Source organism: Amphibalanus amphitrite, unplaced genomic scaffold (genome assembly GCF_019059575.1).
Source record: "Amphibalanus amphitrite isolate SeventyFive unplaced genomic scaffold, NRLGWU_Aamphi_draft 000787F_arrow, whole genome shotgun sequence".
Classification (NCBI taxonomy): Eukaryota; Metazoa; Arthropoda; class Thecostraca; order Balanomorpha; family Balanidae; genus Amphibalanus; species Amphibalanus amphitrite.
The window spans coordinates 30684-47745 of NW_024882281.1; the positions used below are offsets into that span (position 1 = coordinate 30684).

General features: G+C 50.4%; 2 protein-coding genes and 1 long non-coding RNA gene across 5 annotated transcripts in view; 2 read left to right on the forward strand and 1 right to left on the reverse strand.

The window, feature by feature from the left end:
- Positions 1–7129: 7129 nt before the first annotated feature.
- LOC122366142 (extensin-like) lies at positions 7130–10215 on the reverse strand. The gene has a single exon (XM_043338012.1). The coding sequence runs from the start codon at positions 9697–9699 to the stop codon at positions 7417–7419; it is 2283 nt and encodes a 760-aa protein (XP_043193947.1). The 5' UTR covers positions 9700–10215; the 3' UTR covers positions 7130–7416.
- Positions 10216–13629: 3414 nt separating this feature from the next.
- Positions 13630–15510, forward strand: LOC122366139. Its single transcript, XR_006253849.1, has 2 exons — positions 13630–13757; positions 14844–15510. It is a non-coding gene; the product is annotated as an uncharacterized LOC122366139 (long non-coding RNA).
- A 1348-nt stretch (positions 15511–16858) lies between these two features.
- Positions 16859–17062, forward strand: part of LOC122366138 (calumenin-like) — a 28138-nt gene continuing 27934 nt past the window's right edge. The window contains exon 1 of one of the 3 annotated variants that reach the window (XM_043338005.1): positions 16859–16976. The gene's annotated coding sequence lies outside the window, so the exon portion shown is untranslated. Of the gene's footprint in view, positions 17060–17062 lie in introns of all 3 variants that reach the window. The other 2 variants (XM_043338006.1, XM_043338007.1) reach the window with 2 other exon arrangements.

The window sequence follows — 17062 nt, forward strand, 5'->3', positions numbered from 1 at the left end:
GGGCGAGGGATATACTATCTCCGCTGAACGTATGACTCATGTTTTCGACATGACTATCTTGTTCTGCACTTCAAGATAAATCTTTTATGTCTCTGTAAGTTTTGCATAGATGCGTTTTTAAAGAGTAGCTGGGAAGTGCGTGTGTGATTTCTGCATGTTCGTACCAATTCGAATTTTCTGTTCCATGCAAGTTTGTGACGAAAATGATCTAAACCAGTAAAACGCCTTTTGGGCGAAGAACGAGCGAGCGAGATAGTGAGCCCTGCACGTGCGGAAGGGCGAGAGGGTGCTTCCAACGGGCTTGCGCAAAGCACCCTTCTAACTGGTCGCTAGCGGTGTGCCAAATTTGAACGCAATCGGCCCAGCCGTTCCTGAGATCTGGAAGCGGCATTCTGCACGTGCGCACGTGCAAACGGGGTCCAAAATGACTTTTGCACGGCACCCTACTAACTGGTCCCCAACCGTGTGCCAAATTTGAGCGCAATCGGCCCAGCCGTTCTCGAGATCTGGAAACGCCCCCTGCACGTGCGCACGTGCAGTAGCACCCTAACCGCAACACATGGGAATGCATTGCCTGGTGGGTGCCTACCTGTATGCCAAGTTTCAGCGAAATCGCCCCAGTAATTACCGAGTTACTGAAATGGGAACAAATTTGGCACCTCTTATTGTTGTATTTTGCACGTGCACTGGGGGTGACCCACATGCATCGAGAGTATCCTATTTTTGGTAGAAGGGATGCTGCTACCCTATAAAAATTACCGCAAGTCAATCGCCCAAGCGGCTGCTGAGATATGAGCCTCTCAAAATCACTACTTTTGCAAAACAGCTTGAACACCCTTGACTTTTCACGTGGCACGTGCCACGACGGTCACTGAGATGTATCAAAAGTAGTCAATTACGGGGTAGAAGGGATGGGGCTACCCAACAAAAAAGACCGCAGGCCAATCGGTCCAGCGGTTGCTGAGATATAAGCCTCTCAAAAGCGTTACAGGCCGGGCCGGGCCGGGCCGGGCCGCTCATACTGAGATTTTTCCGTTATATTGAAAAGACTCACTTCGCTCGCTGCGCTCGCTCGCTCATAATAATACACCAGTAAAACGCCTTTTGGGCGAAGAACGAGCGAGCGAGATAGTGAGCCCTGCACGTGCGGAAGGGCAAGAGGGTGCTTCCAACGGGCTTGCGCAAAGCACCCTTCTAACTGGTCGCTAGCGGTGTGCCAAATTTGAACGCAATCGGCCCAGCCGTTCCTGAGATCTGGAAGCGGCATTGTGCACGTGCGCACGTGCAAACGGGGTCCAAAATGGCTTTTGCACGGCACCCTACTAACTGGTCCCCAACCGTGTACCAAATTTGAGCGCAATCGGCCCAGCCGTTCTCGAGATCTGGAAACGCCCCCTGCACGTGCGCACGTGCAGTAGCACCCTAACCGCAACACATGGGAATGCATTGCCTGGTGGGTGCCTACCTGTATGCCAAGTTTCAGCGAAATCGCCCCAGTAATTACCGAGTTACTGAAATGGGAACAAATTTGGCACCTCTTATTGTTGTATTTTGCACGTGCACTGGGGGTGACCCACATGCATCGAGAGTATCCTATTTTTGGTAGAAGGGATGCTGCTACCCTACAAAAATTACCGCAAGTCAATCGCCCAAGCGGCTGCTGAGATATGAGCCTCTCAAAATCACTACTTTTGCAAAACAGCTTGAACACCCTTGACTTTTCACGTGGCACGTGCCACGACGGTCACTGAGATGCATCAAAAGTAGTCAAATACGGGGTAGAAGGGATGGGGCTACCCAACAAAAAAGACCGCAGGCCAATCGGTCCAGCGGTTGCTGAGATATAAGCCTCTCAAAAGCGTTACAGGCCGGGCCGGGCCGGGCCGCTCATACTGAGATTTTTCCGTTATATTGAAAAGACTCACTTCGCTCGCTGCGCTCGCTCGCTCGTAATAACGGTTGATAAAGGCGCAAAGCCGAAAGCTCCCGAAACTGTATTTTGTCTTTTTGAAATTTTATATCTTTTGGCTAATATGAGAGTAAGGTTAATATCTCTTATTATAAAAACACTATACCCAAATCACAGCCGAGCAGCTGTACTTCGTATTCAGTGAAAGTGTATGCCGCTGCTATGATTAAGAACTATAATTAAATTTAAGTCAGCCGAAATGCATCAAATTGCATATCATTTGAATCGCCTGATCACAAAGAACACAATGACACCATTTTTTGAAGCTCTAGCCTCATAGTATGCCAAGTTATTAGCATACGTTTGACCTTAGTTGACCTCAGCTGGCCCGACCCAACCGTTCTTGCAGCTTGCAAACACCAACTAGATGTAAATCAAGGTACCTAGTACTGAATACAAAAACGTTAAAGGGACACTCCCACCTTAACATTAGTTTTGAGTTGAGATAGCCAAATTGGTGGCCATGGCCTGCAAATACCGGTTTGGGCACTCACAACATCGACAAATGCTTTAATTCGGAGATATGGAATTTCAAACTTGCAGTTTTCGGATTCTAATGGGCTAGTGCATTGGTATGCCCCCTTAGAATTTGTGACGTCAGCGGAGATCTAACGATTTTTAAATCTTTTACTAAAACGTTTGGTAGCACGCGGTGGTATATGCTGCTTTGCGCGCAACAAATGCCGCACTTTCAAATAAAGTCGCTAGGAACAGCGGAGATCCCAAAAAGTAAACAAAAGTAAAAGTCTAATATCTTCAAAACCGGCGAATATTTTTCGATGAAATTTGGTAGATATTCGTTTTCGCTCTTTCTGAACCGAGCGACATCACTTTCGTGCCAATTCATTAACTTTTTTGAAGGTGGGAGGGTCCCTTTAAAATAGAGCACACATCTCTCATCTTTACACATTCGGGCAAATCTCCTTAGAATTTGTGATGACCTCTAGATGACCTCAGGTAAACCGAATTTGAAAAACTGGGGTGCATATGATGGCACTAGGTGAGCGAAGCATATCCTGCAAGCTTGAATCAAATCAATGAAGAACTCTAGTTTTCATGAACAAAATAGTGCATTTTTAGAGCTGTTTTGACAATGTACCGGTTTTTGTGACCTTGTGACCTGACCTCAGGTCACTGGAACTTTAATCTACTAGGTAAATTGACAAATAGATGCGCCAAGTTGTGTCTGAAATTTGGTAGCACTACGTGTCATAGCACTCACGCTATCAACGAAACACTCTGGCATTCAGTTGCCGCTAACCTAACTAGTCCAAGTTTCCCCTGACCTTGTACTGATTTTTGTGACCTGGTGACCTGACCTGAAAAGACTGAGACCTGAAGTTTGCAGGATAGGTGCCAAAAGGCTGCCTCAGAGGGTATGCCAAATTTGGCGGCGCGTAGACGTTATTTGCGAAAACCCTTAGAGGGGGTTGCATCAACCTCCCCCCTCGCCGGGAGGATGCTATCTCCAATGTCCAATGCACGAGTTGAGTGCTTCGGGGCGCCTTAGCTCCGTTCTTTCTTAGGTTTGTCACTGTCAGACTATAGCGGCAGACTTAAAGCGGTCACACCAAGCCATGCAAGGTCGTACCAGGCCATTAGCAGTTTTTGGCAATAACTTTGATAGAGACATCCTCAGACCAAATAAAAGTACATACCTGAAACTATCAAATCAGGTAACATGAGCAGAATCATTTCTAGTAAGCTATGTCAAATGTTCCCCATTTCCATGCATAATATAAGAACTTACAACTAGCATATACCTTGCACATTTTTTTTTTTTTGTCGGATTTAAAGGGACCCTCCCACCTTCAAAAAAAGTTTATGAATCGGCATGAACGTGATGTCGCTCGGTTCAGAAAGGAAAGAGGGAAAACGAATATCTACCAAATTTCACCGAAAAATATTCACCGGTTTTCAAGATATTAGACTTTTACTTTTGTTTACTTTTTGGGATCTCCGCTGTTCCTAGGCACTTTATTTGGAAACATGAGTTTGGCAGCTGAAAGTGCGGCACTTGTTGCGCGCAAAGCAGCATATACCACCGCGTGCTACAAAACGTTTAAGTCAAACATTTAAAAATCGTTAGATATCTGCGCTGACGTCACACATTCAGAGGGGTATTCCTATGCATTAGCCCCTCTGAATCAAAATGCTGCAATTTTGAAATTCAATATTTCCGATTTAAGGCATTTATCGATGTTGTGAGTGCCGAAACCGGTAATTGTGAGCCAAGGACCCCATTTTGGCTATCTCAACTCAAATCTAATGTTAAGGTGGGAGGCGATATCCCTTTAAGCAATTAGTCGTGCAATGCAAAGTCAGCAAAGTTGATGTATTGACTTTCATAGACATACATTATGTATGATAGCGACGTGTACCTACCTACATCAATGTGAACAAAACTTAAAAACTAGCCTTATCGCGTTATATTAACACATCGCACATCCTCGTTACAACACGACGGGGGCAATCTATACACGAACGTATATATGACAATATGTAAATATGTACTATTGCTTCCAAATTAAGCTTGATTCGCGTCTGGCTCTAGTACTGCATTGAATACCCTCCCGAGCCCCTCCCGTATCGCCAGGTTAGCTGTCCCGGTGAGGTGCGTGTCAGACTGAAGCAGTGCGTGGACCTTGCGACTGTCAGTCCGCGCCTGGGGCACGGACACGGGTGTGGCCTGTGATAATGGCGGGCACGTGAGCGTGACGCATAGCTGGGTCACATTCTATCCAATCAGGGATGATGAGAGCGCCACAGTGCAGTGCACAGTGTGGCCGAACACCAGTTTAGCGCGAATTTAATCCCAGCGCCGCTCGAATCCACTGAAAATGGTTCCCTGGTTCCAAAACTGACACTCACCCCTCGCCGGACCTATTTGATTTTCAAAATACGCGCCGGCCGAAAGGGGGGGGGGGCGAATACGACCCCCGTCGCTGTTTCGCCCCTGCTGGAGCTAGAGCCTCGCGGAAAAAGACGAGCGTGTGCGCCGTTACGAGACACAGCGACTGGTATCCGATTTTAAGGTCTCAGGTTAACCTGTGTCCTCTGAGGTCAGGTCAAGTGCCCCAAAGTACGGATTCGTTTTTTGTTAATAACTTCGCGAAAAAATGCCGCAGAGCCTCAATTTTGGCATCATTGTGTTCGCCTTGCTTAGATGCGTCGAATGGTATACTTTTTCTTCGGCTGAAGTAAACTTAAGGTGTTGACCTCGGGTCAAGGTCAGGTCAGAGCCCCCAGATCACGAAGCTGGTCGAAGGAGGTCATGTAGCATATCATTCGGTTCGGCAGGTCTTCCGAAGTCCATTGGTGGATTTCCCGACTCGCTAGCTCAATTTGATCGGGAGTTATTGACGAAAAACTATAATTACCCTAGTGACGTCATAAATGACGTCACGTAAGGCCAACAATGCAAAAGTGAAGCATCGTACCTTGCAAGAAGTGCATGAAATAACGATTTCGTGTGCTTGAGATAGTTTATTAGGCTGGAGCCTGTCCGGCCGCGCCGGCCCCGACCTTGGTCAGGTCACGCCGGGCGGCCGACTAGACATGTTCAAAGCTGAATCAACGGCAAATAGGCAAAAACTGGCAGCTGAAACTTGGTCGCTTATGTTCAGAAAGGTGCGGAGAGTTCAGCCATGCCCTATTCGTCATATCCATTTTTATCCATTTTGACATTTTTCAACTTCTTTATGAAATACTATCGTGAGAACGATACACATGCAGGGCTCCTATTCTAACTCATTAAACTCAAAAACCATTCATTGAAAAGCTACCATAATAGTAGAAACAGCTTCATGATGAATTGTGCTATCCGGTGATATGCTATTTTCTCATATATCTTCCCGAAACTTCCGTAAAATTTACATTAAAAACTGGACATATTTATCAGTACCATAGCCCGATTTCAGGAACCGGAGCGTGGGTCTACTTTCGGCAGGGATATAAGTCCTCAAATGGCAAAGTGGCTTAAAAATAAGGTTCTATCCGATAACTTCACACAATTTCCTACCCATTGATAGGTATAAAGAACAGTTTATCGAAAGTCGGGTTTTTGATTAAATTCGCGCTAATCTGGTATTCGGCAAGACCGTGCAGTGGTCAGGCCGATGATCGGGTGGGGAGCGCTGGATGGGCGTGTTACGGATGAGAAAATATTTGGCACGCTTGGCAACTCGAGTGCTACACGGACTTACGCTAAACCTTTTCACATTTTCTGAAGCAGGGAATCTATTTATGTCCTAGATGTCGCTGGCCGAGGAGAGTGCCTTCTCAGACATTATTTTTTTTCCATTGCACGAAGCTTAGCAAGCAATAGTTTTTTTATATTTTTGAGGTTTTTCGAATGCCGCTTACCACGTGTCGCATACGTTGTCCAGGAGCCGAGTTAGTGGGAGGGGGGGGGGGGGGGGGGCGAGGTGGTTGGCGCCGAGCACCTGCTTGGCGCGGGTTAATAATTATATTTGTAATAATAAAGTTAATAATAAATATTTGTAATACATGTTCAGATTATATTGACATTATCGTTTTAAATCATGCTGTGCTTATGATTATTACACGCAATATTGAAACTAGCGCATGTCAAAGCACCCCGCAGTAGAGCAAAAAACATTATCAGACATCGTCCAGGCCCGGGCCGACGTCTGATCACTGCCCTCGCCTCACAGCGACTTCTGTTTCGGGCGCTGGTCTCGCACGCCGGCTATATGTGCCCTTGACCTTTGACCTACGATGCGTGTCCTGGCTGAATTCCGTTCCGATCGCGCGTCCAGCTGCACCAGGCCACGGTTGCGGCCCGTCTCTCGCCGGGCGGTGCGCCCGAGCGCCGGGTCATGCCTCTGACGTCAGAGGCGCCCGAGGCCAAAATCGCGAACGCTGACCGACCACAGGTCACGTCGGCATCCCTACCCGCGTGTTTGAAACTCCCGGATGACGCAAGGCCCCGGATGTCAAACCTCTGGTCTATCGCACGGCTCGCCGAGCCGGGTATCTCGGTAAAACTCGGTCTTCGGTAGGGTATTCACTACAGTACTGGAGCAAAGTGAGGATCAAGCTTAATTTGGAAGCAATAATACATCTAACGAGTGTCTTGTTTGCAACAAATCACTTCCACTGATTAGTTAGAAAGTAGGCTCAATAGAGGCAGCGCGATTACAGACACCCAATTATATTAGGTACGCACCGCGACGATAAATCTAAACTTGTGCAAATGTTGGCAAAACTACACTTGAATTGAATTTGTGAGAAATCGGGGATGGCGTCTGAGCTCCGCGACTCAAAGTATCGCTAACATCTACAATCATGGCTTTGGTCACGCGAGACTGACCAGAGACTAGGGTTTGAGAACGTCACTGCATGGGATACACGTATGTAAGCAAGTACAAGTCCCGAGTATTTGGTATCACCTGAAGTTCCGCGCTCAGGGCTGCGGGGCTGCACTACACAATCGGAATGCTGTCCAGTCCAGGGAGACGCTCCGTGAACGAGTGGGTGGGCAGTGGCCTGGGGGTCGGCGTGGTGGGCGGTGTAGTTGGAGGCCGAGTTGTTGTAGTTGGAGGCCGAGTTGTTGTAGTTGGGGGCCGAGTTGTTGTAGTTGTTGTGGTTGTTGTGGTGGTTGTAGTTGTTGTTGTAGACGGAGTTGTAGTTGGCAGCGTTGTCGTGGTGGTGGTCGAGACGGGGCGTTTCTGCGCCCCCGGGTGGAATTTGGACGGCCTGAAGGGATCGGTGGGGGGCCGGCGGGCGGTGGGTCGCCGGTGGAACACCGACGGCCGGGCGGTGGGTCGCCGCCGCGGCCGTTCCGTCTCCAGCTCGGTCTCCGGAGACGGGGTGACGGTCGCCCCCCGTTCGGTCGCCGGCGCCTCGGTGGTGACCTGGTTCGGCCTCGCCGGCGACTCGGTCACCAGGGAGCCGGGCTGGAGCGGCGGGCGCGGCGCCAGCTGGCTCGGTCGGGTCGACTCCTCGGAGACCTGCGGCGGCACCGGCGACTGGGTGGTGGGCGGCTCCGGAGCGTCCGGCACACGGGCGGTGACGACCGCCGCCGGTCCGGCCGGCCTCTCCGTCACGAAGATGACCGGTCTGACCGGCGTCTCCTGGGCGATGACGTTGGAGATGACAGAGGCCTCGGTGGCCAGCTCGTCGGGGCTCGACTGGCCCGGGAACAGGAAGTGGGCGGACGCGGAGTCGGGTCTGGCCGGGCTGCGGCCGGGGCCCGGCAGTCGGCCGCCGCCCGGCGACTGCCAGCTCCACGGCGTGTCGCAGTCGTCACAGGGGATCCAGGCGCCGCCGCACGCGTTACACGGCCGCACGCCGGGCTCCTGGGATGGGTGCGCGGGCTCCGCAGGGCCGAACACCACCTCCCCTGGAGCGGGGTGATCGCCGCCCCAGCGCCACGGCACGCCGCCGGCAGGGGAGTCGGCAGTGGCACCCTCGGGGCGGACCGCCGGCTGCCTGGGTACACCGACGGGCCCGACCACCGGCCGGCTGTGACCGGGCGTCGGAGCCGGGACTGGACCGCCACCCGGCACGACAGCGAGCACGCCATGCTGTGGGCGCGGCACGTGCACGTGCGTGTGGTGGTGCACATGGTGCACCTCCTGTGGCGCCGCCGGCCGCGGACTGTGCCGGACCGGCGGCGGTACGTGCGGACCGACCAGGTGTGGTCGCGGCGCCTGGGGCCCGTAAATGACACCGGGCGGGTCCGGCCCACGCCTGGTCGGGCCACCAGCCGCTGCCGTCCTCAGCGGCGGCGGGGGCCGCCGCCGGGCCGGCCCTTGGCGCCGGAATGGCCCCTGTGGGTGAGGCAGCCCCTGGCGACGGAGGGGGGTCCGCCTCCGCTGTGACCGTCGGGGGTCGTCATTAGAGCTGTCACCCTCGTCCCCTCCGACCAGTCCCTGCAGCCACGCGGGCACGGCGAACAGTCGAGACGTGTCGAACCCCAGCAGACGGCCCTGTCGGGAGGAGCCGGCGGCCGGGTCGGCATCAGCTGGGACGTCCTCGCTACCTCCGGCCGGCGACACGGTCTCCGCCCGGTCCTCTACCGCCGCAGGGAGGTCCGTGTCAGCTCCACTTGCCGCCACAAGGAGGCCAGTGTCCGCTCGGTCCTCTGTAGCTTCAGGGAGTCCAGAGTCAGCTTCACCTTCCGCTGATGAGAATCCCGAAGGCGGCTTGGACGGCAGGGAGGGTCTGTCCTCAGCAGCTTTGACCGGCTCGTTCGGAATCTGATTTAGTTCGGGTGTTGTAGCTACACGTTTGTCTGTATTCTGACCTTCAGACGGCGTCACTGATGTCGACTCCACTTTCTCCTTTTCCGCACTGCTCTCACTTTCGGGCGCGGTCGTTTCCCGATTGTCCTCTGACGCTGCGGCCACTCTTTCTAGCTTCTCAGCCACCACTGTCTCTAACCCCTCAGCCGCCACCGCCGGCGCTGACCAGACGGGGCTGCACAGCGCTGCCGCCAGCAGCACAACGACGAGCCACCGGCGCGACCTCATGACGGCGCTCTCCGCCTCACTGACCACGCGGCCCTGCTCTCGGGAACGCACTGACCCGAGTCGCGCGGCGCGCGTCACCTCGGCACGGGCCGGCCCTGAGTCACCGGCCGCGGGCCCACTTTCATTCTCTGGCGGCTCGGCTGGGTCCGGGAGAGGCTGCGACCGCCCGCCGCCGTGGGAGGAGATTGTGTCAGCCGCCGCCGGAACCGGATGTGACCGGTGTGGGCCCATCGCCGGCGCAGCAGTAATGGGACGCGCGCGGCCGCAACTGCGAGAGCTTCCGGCGCCGGCAGGTCCGATTAGTCATTGCCAAATGTGATGGGCACCCGATGAAAAGTGGCGAAACTGACCAGCTGATTGGCCCGATGGGTGATCCTTGGTGTGCACTGCGTAGCCTTGCAAAACTCGCGAATCTGCCGAGATCCCTTGCTAACGGCACCGCTGCCTATTGTTCGACCTGCACTGCATGAACTGATGCGATTATCGAAGGAGGACGAGACAACAAGGGATGCTTAGGACGGGACGCAGTTAGTCTTGAGGCCGAGGGCAGAGGTAAATGTCGACAATTGTCAGCACTCAGCTCTTCCCCCTCGTCCAATCTATAACTTTTTATTTGCTCTTTTCGCTCTATCATATGATATCCAAAACGCTAACGTTCGATATTTTGATTCGCACACAATGGTTTTTTATGTTTCGTCTAGATTCATCGGAAATTATGGCTCACACGTTCCGCCGAATAACACAACCAGTAAAACGCCTTTTGGGCGTACCTAGAACGAGCGAGCGAGATAGTGAGCCCTGCACGTGCGGAAGGGCGAGAGGGTACTTCCAACGGGCTTGCGCAAAGCACCCTTCTAACCGGTCGCTAGCGGTGTAGGTACCAAATTTGAACGCAATCGGCCCAGCCGTTCCTGAGATCTGGAAGCGGCATTCTGCACGTGCGCACGTGCAAACGGGGTCCAAACTGACTTTTGCACGGCCCCCTACTAACCGGTCTCCAACCGTGTACCAAATTTGAGCGCAATCGGCCCAGCCGTTCTCGAGATCTGGAAGCGCCCCCTGCACGTGCGCACGTGCAGTAGCACCTTAACCGCAACACATGGGAATGCATTGCCTGGTGGGTGCCTACCTGTATGCCAAGTTTTAGCGAAATCGCCCCAGTAATTACCGAGTTATAGAAATGGGAACAAATTTGACACCTCTTATTGTTGTATTTTGCACGTGCACTGGGGGTGACCCACATGCATCGAGAGTATCCAATTTTTGGTAGAAAGGATGCAGCTACCTTATAAAAATTACCGCAAGTCAATCGCCCAAGCGGCTGCTGAGATATGAGCCTCTCAAAATCACTACTTTTGCAAAACAGCTTGAACACCCTTGACTTTTCACGTGGCAGTTGGCACGTGCCACGACGGCCACTGAGATGCATCAAAAGTAGTCAATTACGGGGTAGAAGGGATGGAGCTACCCAGCAAAAAAGACCGCAGGCCAATCGGTCCAGCGGTTGCTGAGATATGAGCCTCTCAAAAGCGTTACAGGCCGGGCCGGGCCGCTCATACTGAGATTTTTCCGTTATATTGAAAAGACTCGCTTCGCTCGCTGCGCTCGCTCGCTCGTAATTACCAGACTCTTGAGACCGGATTCGAGTCCACTGTTCAGTGTGATAAACTTGGCCTGCGAAGGCGAAGTCAGCGTATCCCAGTCAGTCTGTTGCTGAGTTGACGGCTTACTGCTGTCCATCCGTAAAGAAGCAGCTATAGGTATTTACGTGTGTTTTGAGGCAGTGGCGCCGTGCGCGGTAACTACTCTCAGACTGCAGGGGGGAAAGGGGCATACCGATCACCGTAATAGAGATCAACCTAGTTTCTCACAGGTTTTAGGCCACTTATTTTTCATCCCTTGACCTTTTCAACAAAAAAGAAAAAAAAATATTCAAAAAAGTGCGGTATTCCGCCTCAAAGTTATGGGGGCACCACCCCCACGGCCCCAGAGTTGGGGGACATGCTGCCCCCACTGCCCCCGGGCCCGGTTCCCGCGCCCCTGCTTTGAGGACGACGCACTGAGTGGTTTGTCTAACATGCATATTTGTCACATGTTGCCGATCGCGTCCCAGAGGCGATTTTACAGGGGTGAAGTCAGTTGCAGAAAGGGGGGGGCCAAATAAATCCCATTTTACCCCCCCCCCTAAACCTGATTTTGGCCCGGTTGCCCCCCCCCCCCGTCCCCCTTTGGATCCGCCAGTGACGGATCGTAATTCGTACGCAGCGTCATTCGAGTGGTGACGTGGGTAGGTATGCCCATGGATGAAGTAGATACTGGATCGGCAACTCCTCGATGTTTGCGACCACCGCTAGGTGGCAGTGGTGTCGAGCGCTAAGGACGCGGGGGAGCCAGTGTTGCCAGGTCTAGAGGTAAACCTCCAGATCTAGAGGTTTTAGGGGAGCGTTTCGGGGCTCCTGGAGGTTTTTGAAAAATGCCGGATTCTAGAGGGTTTTCTAGAGGTAATCTGAAAATGCGAGAAAGGACAATTAGCATCAAGGTCTCTTGAGAACTATATAGGTACTTAATTTCATGTTATTATTGCAGTATTGCATGCTTAAACACACTTTTTTACAGATTGATGGAAACGAAAAACCTTCTTTTGGCTTGTTTACTATTGAGGCTCTGGCCACCGTCTGCAGCTAAAAGTTCTCGATATACCGTGGGCACCAAGGCTATGTAAACCTGGGCACCAAGGCTATGTTAGCCTGGTGTCCACCGTGGGCGGACACCAAGTTATGTGGACAAATATGCGAAGGCATGCGAAGGATGAGTGAATTATCTTGATCGGGGATACAACCGGGTGTTTCAAAGCCCGCCGCCAGCTGCTGCCAGCGCGCTGACGTCACACTTTGGGTCTGTTCCAGTGTTGTTCTATATACCAGTAAAACGCCTTTTGGGCGAAGAACGAGCGAGCGAGATAGTGAGCCCTGCACGTGCGGAAGGGCGAGAGGGTACTTCCAACGGGCTTGTGCAAAGCACCCTTCTAACCGGTCGCTAACGGTGTGCCAAATTTGAACGCAATCGGCCCAGCCGTTCCTGAGATCTGGAAGCGGCATTCTGCACGTGCGCACGTGCAAACGGGGTCCAAAATGACTTTTGCACGGCACCCTACTAACCGGTCCCCAACCGTGTACCAAATTTGAGCGCAATCGGCCCAGCCGTTCTCGAGATCTGGAAACGCCCCCTGCACGTGCGCAAGTGCAGTAGCACCCTAATCGCAACACATGGGAATGCATTGCCTGGTGGGTGCCTACCTGTATGCCAAGTTTCAGCGAAATCGCCCCAGTAATTACCGAGTTACTGAAATGGGAACAAATTTGGCACCTCTTATTGTTGTATTTTGCACGTGCACTGGGGGTCACTCACATAGATCAAGAGTATCCGACCTTTGGTATAAGGGATGCAGCTACCCTATAAAAATTACCGCATGACAATCGCTCAAGCCGCTGCTGAGATATGGGCCTCACAAAATCATTACTTTTGCAAAACTGCTTGAACACCCTTGACTTTTCACGTGGCACGTGCCACGACGGTCACTGAGATGTATCAAAAGTAGTCAATTACGGGGTAGAAGGGATGGGGCTACCCAGCAAAAAAGACCGCAGGCCAATCGGTCCAGCGGTTGCTTAGATATAAGCCTCTCAAAAGCGTTACAGGCCGGGCCGGGCCGGGCCGCTCATACTGAGATTTTTCCGTTATATTGAAAAGACTTCGCTTCGCTCGCTGCGCTCGCTCGCTCGTAACCATGGTTCCAGTCGCACTTCCTAACACCTCTAAACTCCTCCAAGAGCCAGATAGAGGAGGTTGGAGCAGGGCTCCTTTGATTTGTAGGGGCTAGAGCTGACACTGGAACAGGGAAGCAATCTTGGAGGAGTTAAGAGGTGTTAGGAAGTGCGACTGGAACAGACCCAATTTGGTAGTGTTGGAGCAATGGGCTTGATGATGTCATCACGCGCTGGCAGCGGATGGCAGCGTGCTTTGAAACTGCGCCACGGTTTGTGATACGGAGGTAGGTATGGAGGTATATATACTTCATAATCAGCGGCAATGGAACAGAGGTTTCTAGAGGTTTTTACAACATTTTCTGGAGGTATTGGCATCACTCGACCTGGCAACACTGGGGGGAGCGGGTGCTATTCAAAACAATGGTCGGCGTCGCGTCGTAGGGTCGTTTGCCTTGTTTTTTGAAAAGTTAAGCCCCTTTGGAGCAGATTGGAAGGTTTCAGAAGATGCAGGAAGATGGCAAGGTAAGATTGGTAAGGTTTTCTTATGGTTGGAAGGTCTGAGTGGCCTAAGATATTACTGTAAAGAGGGGCTGTTGACGATACTGGCGCACATTGCTTCTCGCCGTATGTCGTCAAAAATCATATAATTTGGGCCGTAATTGGTTAATCACTTATTTATATGTTCAATTTTATGTTCTTTATATGTTTGTTATATGTTTGACACATCATATCTCAAGCTTATACATGCCGCTGATGATATAGCCATGGTTTTGTTTGTGACACAATTTCGGTCTTGGTAGCGCATGATAGGTGGTGGATGATGCATTGTTAGTTGTGAATTGCTTAAGTTTTTGATAAGTTTTTAGTTTAGCAAAATCAGTTAGTGTACCTATAAATTGGTCCACTGCTCACTGCTCAGTACCTTCTCACTGCTCACCCATATCAGTTTCCTACGTATTTCTCTGAATGGCTGACTAGAGTGCAACACACTTCAGGAGCAGTTAACTGGCATCATGTCATTTCAGCTAATTTTTATAACCTGCTTGCCATTTGCCAATGCCCTGATTTCAAAAGTAGAGTTGAATGATATTGGATCAAAAAACACATTTAGATAAATCATGTTCTCAGCCTGAAAAACTGAACCATTTGACAGTAAAAAGAAAGCCTAACGGCAGCCAGTGTCAACCACAAAAGAGTGCCGACCCTGGTCCCTGACATCAGCTTCCTTCTTTTCTCAAAAGTCGAAAGGTCCAGAGTTGTACGGAGAAGTTTGTGAGCTTCCCTCCATTGAATGATATATAACAATCACTTTTTTAGAACGAGTGCTAGACAAACTGTGTAGATATCAGATAGATTTAAGTAAGATCAAAGTCATTTTAAACTATGTAAGCCTAGCAGATGAGGTGTTAAGCTTTTGGGTACTTTTGTTAGGTAGTATCCTGTCAAGGTATTATTATTTTTTTTTTTGCTCAACATCATCGCAATGTAAAATACTTTTTTGTGATGTTGTGGCCTGTGGGGAAACAGTTTGCCTTGGAATGCCCTCACTCTCCATTTCATTATGGTATGCTCAGGTATCTAATTTCCCTCTCTCTATCTTTGTTTCAGATCAAAGAGATGGGTTCAGTTTTCACGGTGTGCTGACTTGAATTGGCATCCTGTGATTTGTGATGTGAATTATGATGCACGCACTCGCAGGTGCACGCCCGCTGCGGACACGTGTGACGTGACGGCAGCAGGCGGACGGGGTGTGAACTGTGAACTGGCTCGACCGAAAATTGTTTAAGTTATCACAGCGTGTGTAACTGACTAACATACCTATGGGCATACCCATTGAGCGGATAATGCGTTCGTGTGCATTATCGTGTTTGCATTTATTCCCGATATACTCTGGTGGGAGATGTGAATTGGAAACCAACTTGGTGCTACGACACCGTTTAGTAGGCATGTGGCACGTCGTTTCTCGAAGACTTCCTATCAGTCTATTATTGTAAACATTGTGTGTCATCTTTCACCTTAGTTGTCATTTGAACCTGTGTTAAATTCTGAACCTCAGACCGGAACAGACTAGGAAATCGCACGCGAAATTCATTAAGTTGCAATAGCATCAATCACACGCAAGTAGGTGCGTGCTATGGATGCGAGTGCGACCGGGGTTTATTTGAATAGGCTCTCGGTCTCGCACATGATTTCTGACTGCGGAAAGAGTCGGTTTCAGCCTCTACTCAGTATGCATTTCGCTCATGCGACGGCAAATATAAGTTCAATACGGAAACAGTTTTTTAACGAAACGGCGTATGGTAAGCTTATAATCCTGGAATGCTTCTTGAAAGAAATTTTAAATGATGCAGATGTTCGTTAATCGATATGACAGCATTTGTCTTGATCTTTATAAGTCAGTCAAAATGGCTGTAGTAATGATTCGGATGTTTCACGGCGAACGGCACATTCCCTGTGCCGACGACTGAGTCCGAATGCTTAAGATGATCAGCAAGAGGGCAACCCGAGTGATAGACAAAGTCGTTTGATCGAAGGTATTTGCAGGCAGAAGGCGCCTGGCCTGGCCATGAGAGCTAACAATACGACGTGTTGAGGTAAAATCAGCCAGTCGCGCTCGGCAAACGACCCATGCACACCATTCTTTCCAAAACGATAGAGAGTATATGGAACCGCCCTGTACCACTCTTTCGGGACCCAACACTGTTGGCCGATGCCCAACTTAGCCGCGGCTGGTTAAGGCCATGTAACTTGCCGGTCATTTTCGGACTTTGCTGGTATTGACCGCTGCCTGACTGGGCGGCGGCGGCGGGCTGTCCTTAGCAGGGACCAGTTTGCTCGATAGGTGGCAGCACTTTCGGGCGGTCGCGCAGTACAATGGGAATTCCGCGGAGTTGCCGATCCAGGTAGTAGGTAATCCATGGTATGCCTTAGCTCCCAGCGCGCTGCAGCGCGCGCAGTGCAGCGTCGGGCGGTGAAACAGGGCCCGGGCTCAAAGGCTTCTTCGCTTCTCTTGGCCACGGTAGGTACCGTAAAGTGGGGCTATTTGAGACAGTGGGGCTATTTGAGACAGTATTTAAAATCGCTATAAAATGAAGATCGTTTGATTTTTGTGTGATATTTTTGCTCAGGGAGGTGTGGAATCGAGCAGTAAATCGGCTGAGCAAAAAATTAAGCATGAATTTTAAGTGATTTTTATTTTATAGCGATTTTAAATAGTGTCTCAAATAGCCCCACTGTCTCAAATAGCCCCACCTTACGGTATATTTATTTTTATTATTACTGTATGCATGTATTTGTATGTATGTATTACTATATGTATTTTACCCCGTTCGCCAATGGGATAACGACCACGTGTACTACGAGCTACCAAATTGGTATATAGCAATCTTGCCGGTTTTTCTACTAAATCTTCATCAGCTTTAAATGCTTCTTTTAATTTTTGTTTGCAAAATTAGTGTGCAGTAATGAGAGGTGCAATGAACATGCAAAGATAAAATTTCATGCGAGGTCAAATATTCAGGCAAGCGCCAAAAATATGTGCTTGAAATGTGTATTAGAAAGCAAACTGAAAATGTTTAGTAGAAAACAGTTAAGAACATAGCGAATGTGGCGCAACAGGTTCAAAACTAGCGCATTGCCATTCGCCGGCGGGTTATGTGATGAGTGGGATGATGCTGTGTTATTAAAATATTTATTAGTTATTGCCTTTTTCCTCAAACTTCTCAGTACGTTTTTCCTAGGGTATGTTGAGACAATTTTCTTTCGTGATCTACCTAACAATTTCTTTTTGTGCTGCCTGATTTAGTGAAAAGTTAAGGATATAGGTA

Bases quoted from the DNA above. Each gene is read 5' to 3' on its own strand.
- LOC122366142 (XM_043338012.1), bottom strand. From the start codon at position 9,699: ATGGGCCCACACCGGTCACATCCGGTTCCGGCGGCGGCTGACACAATC.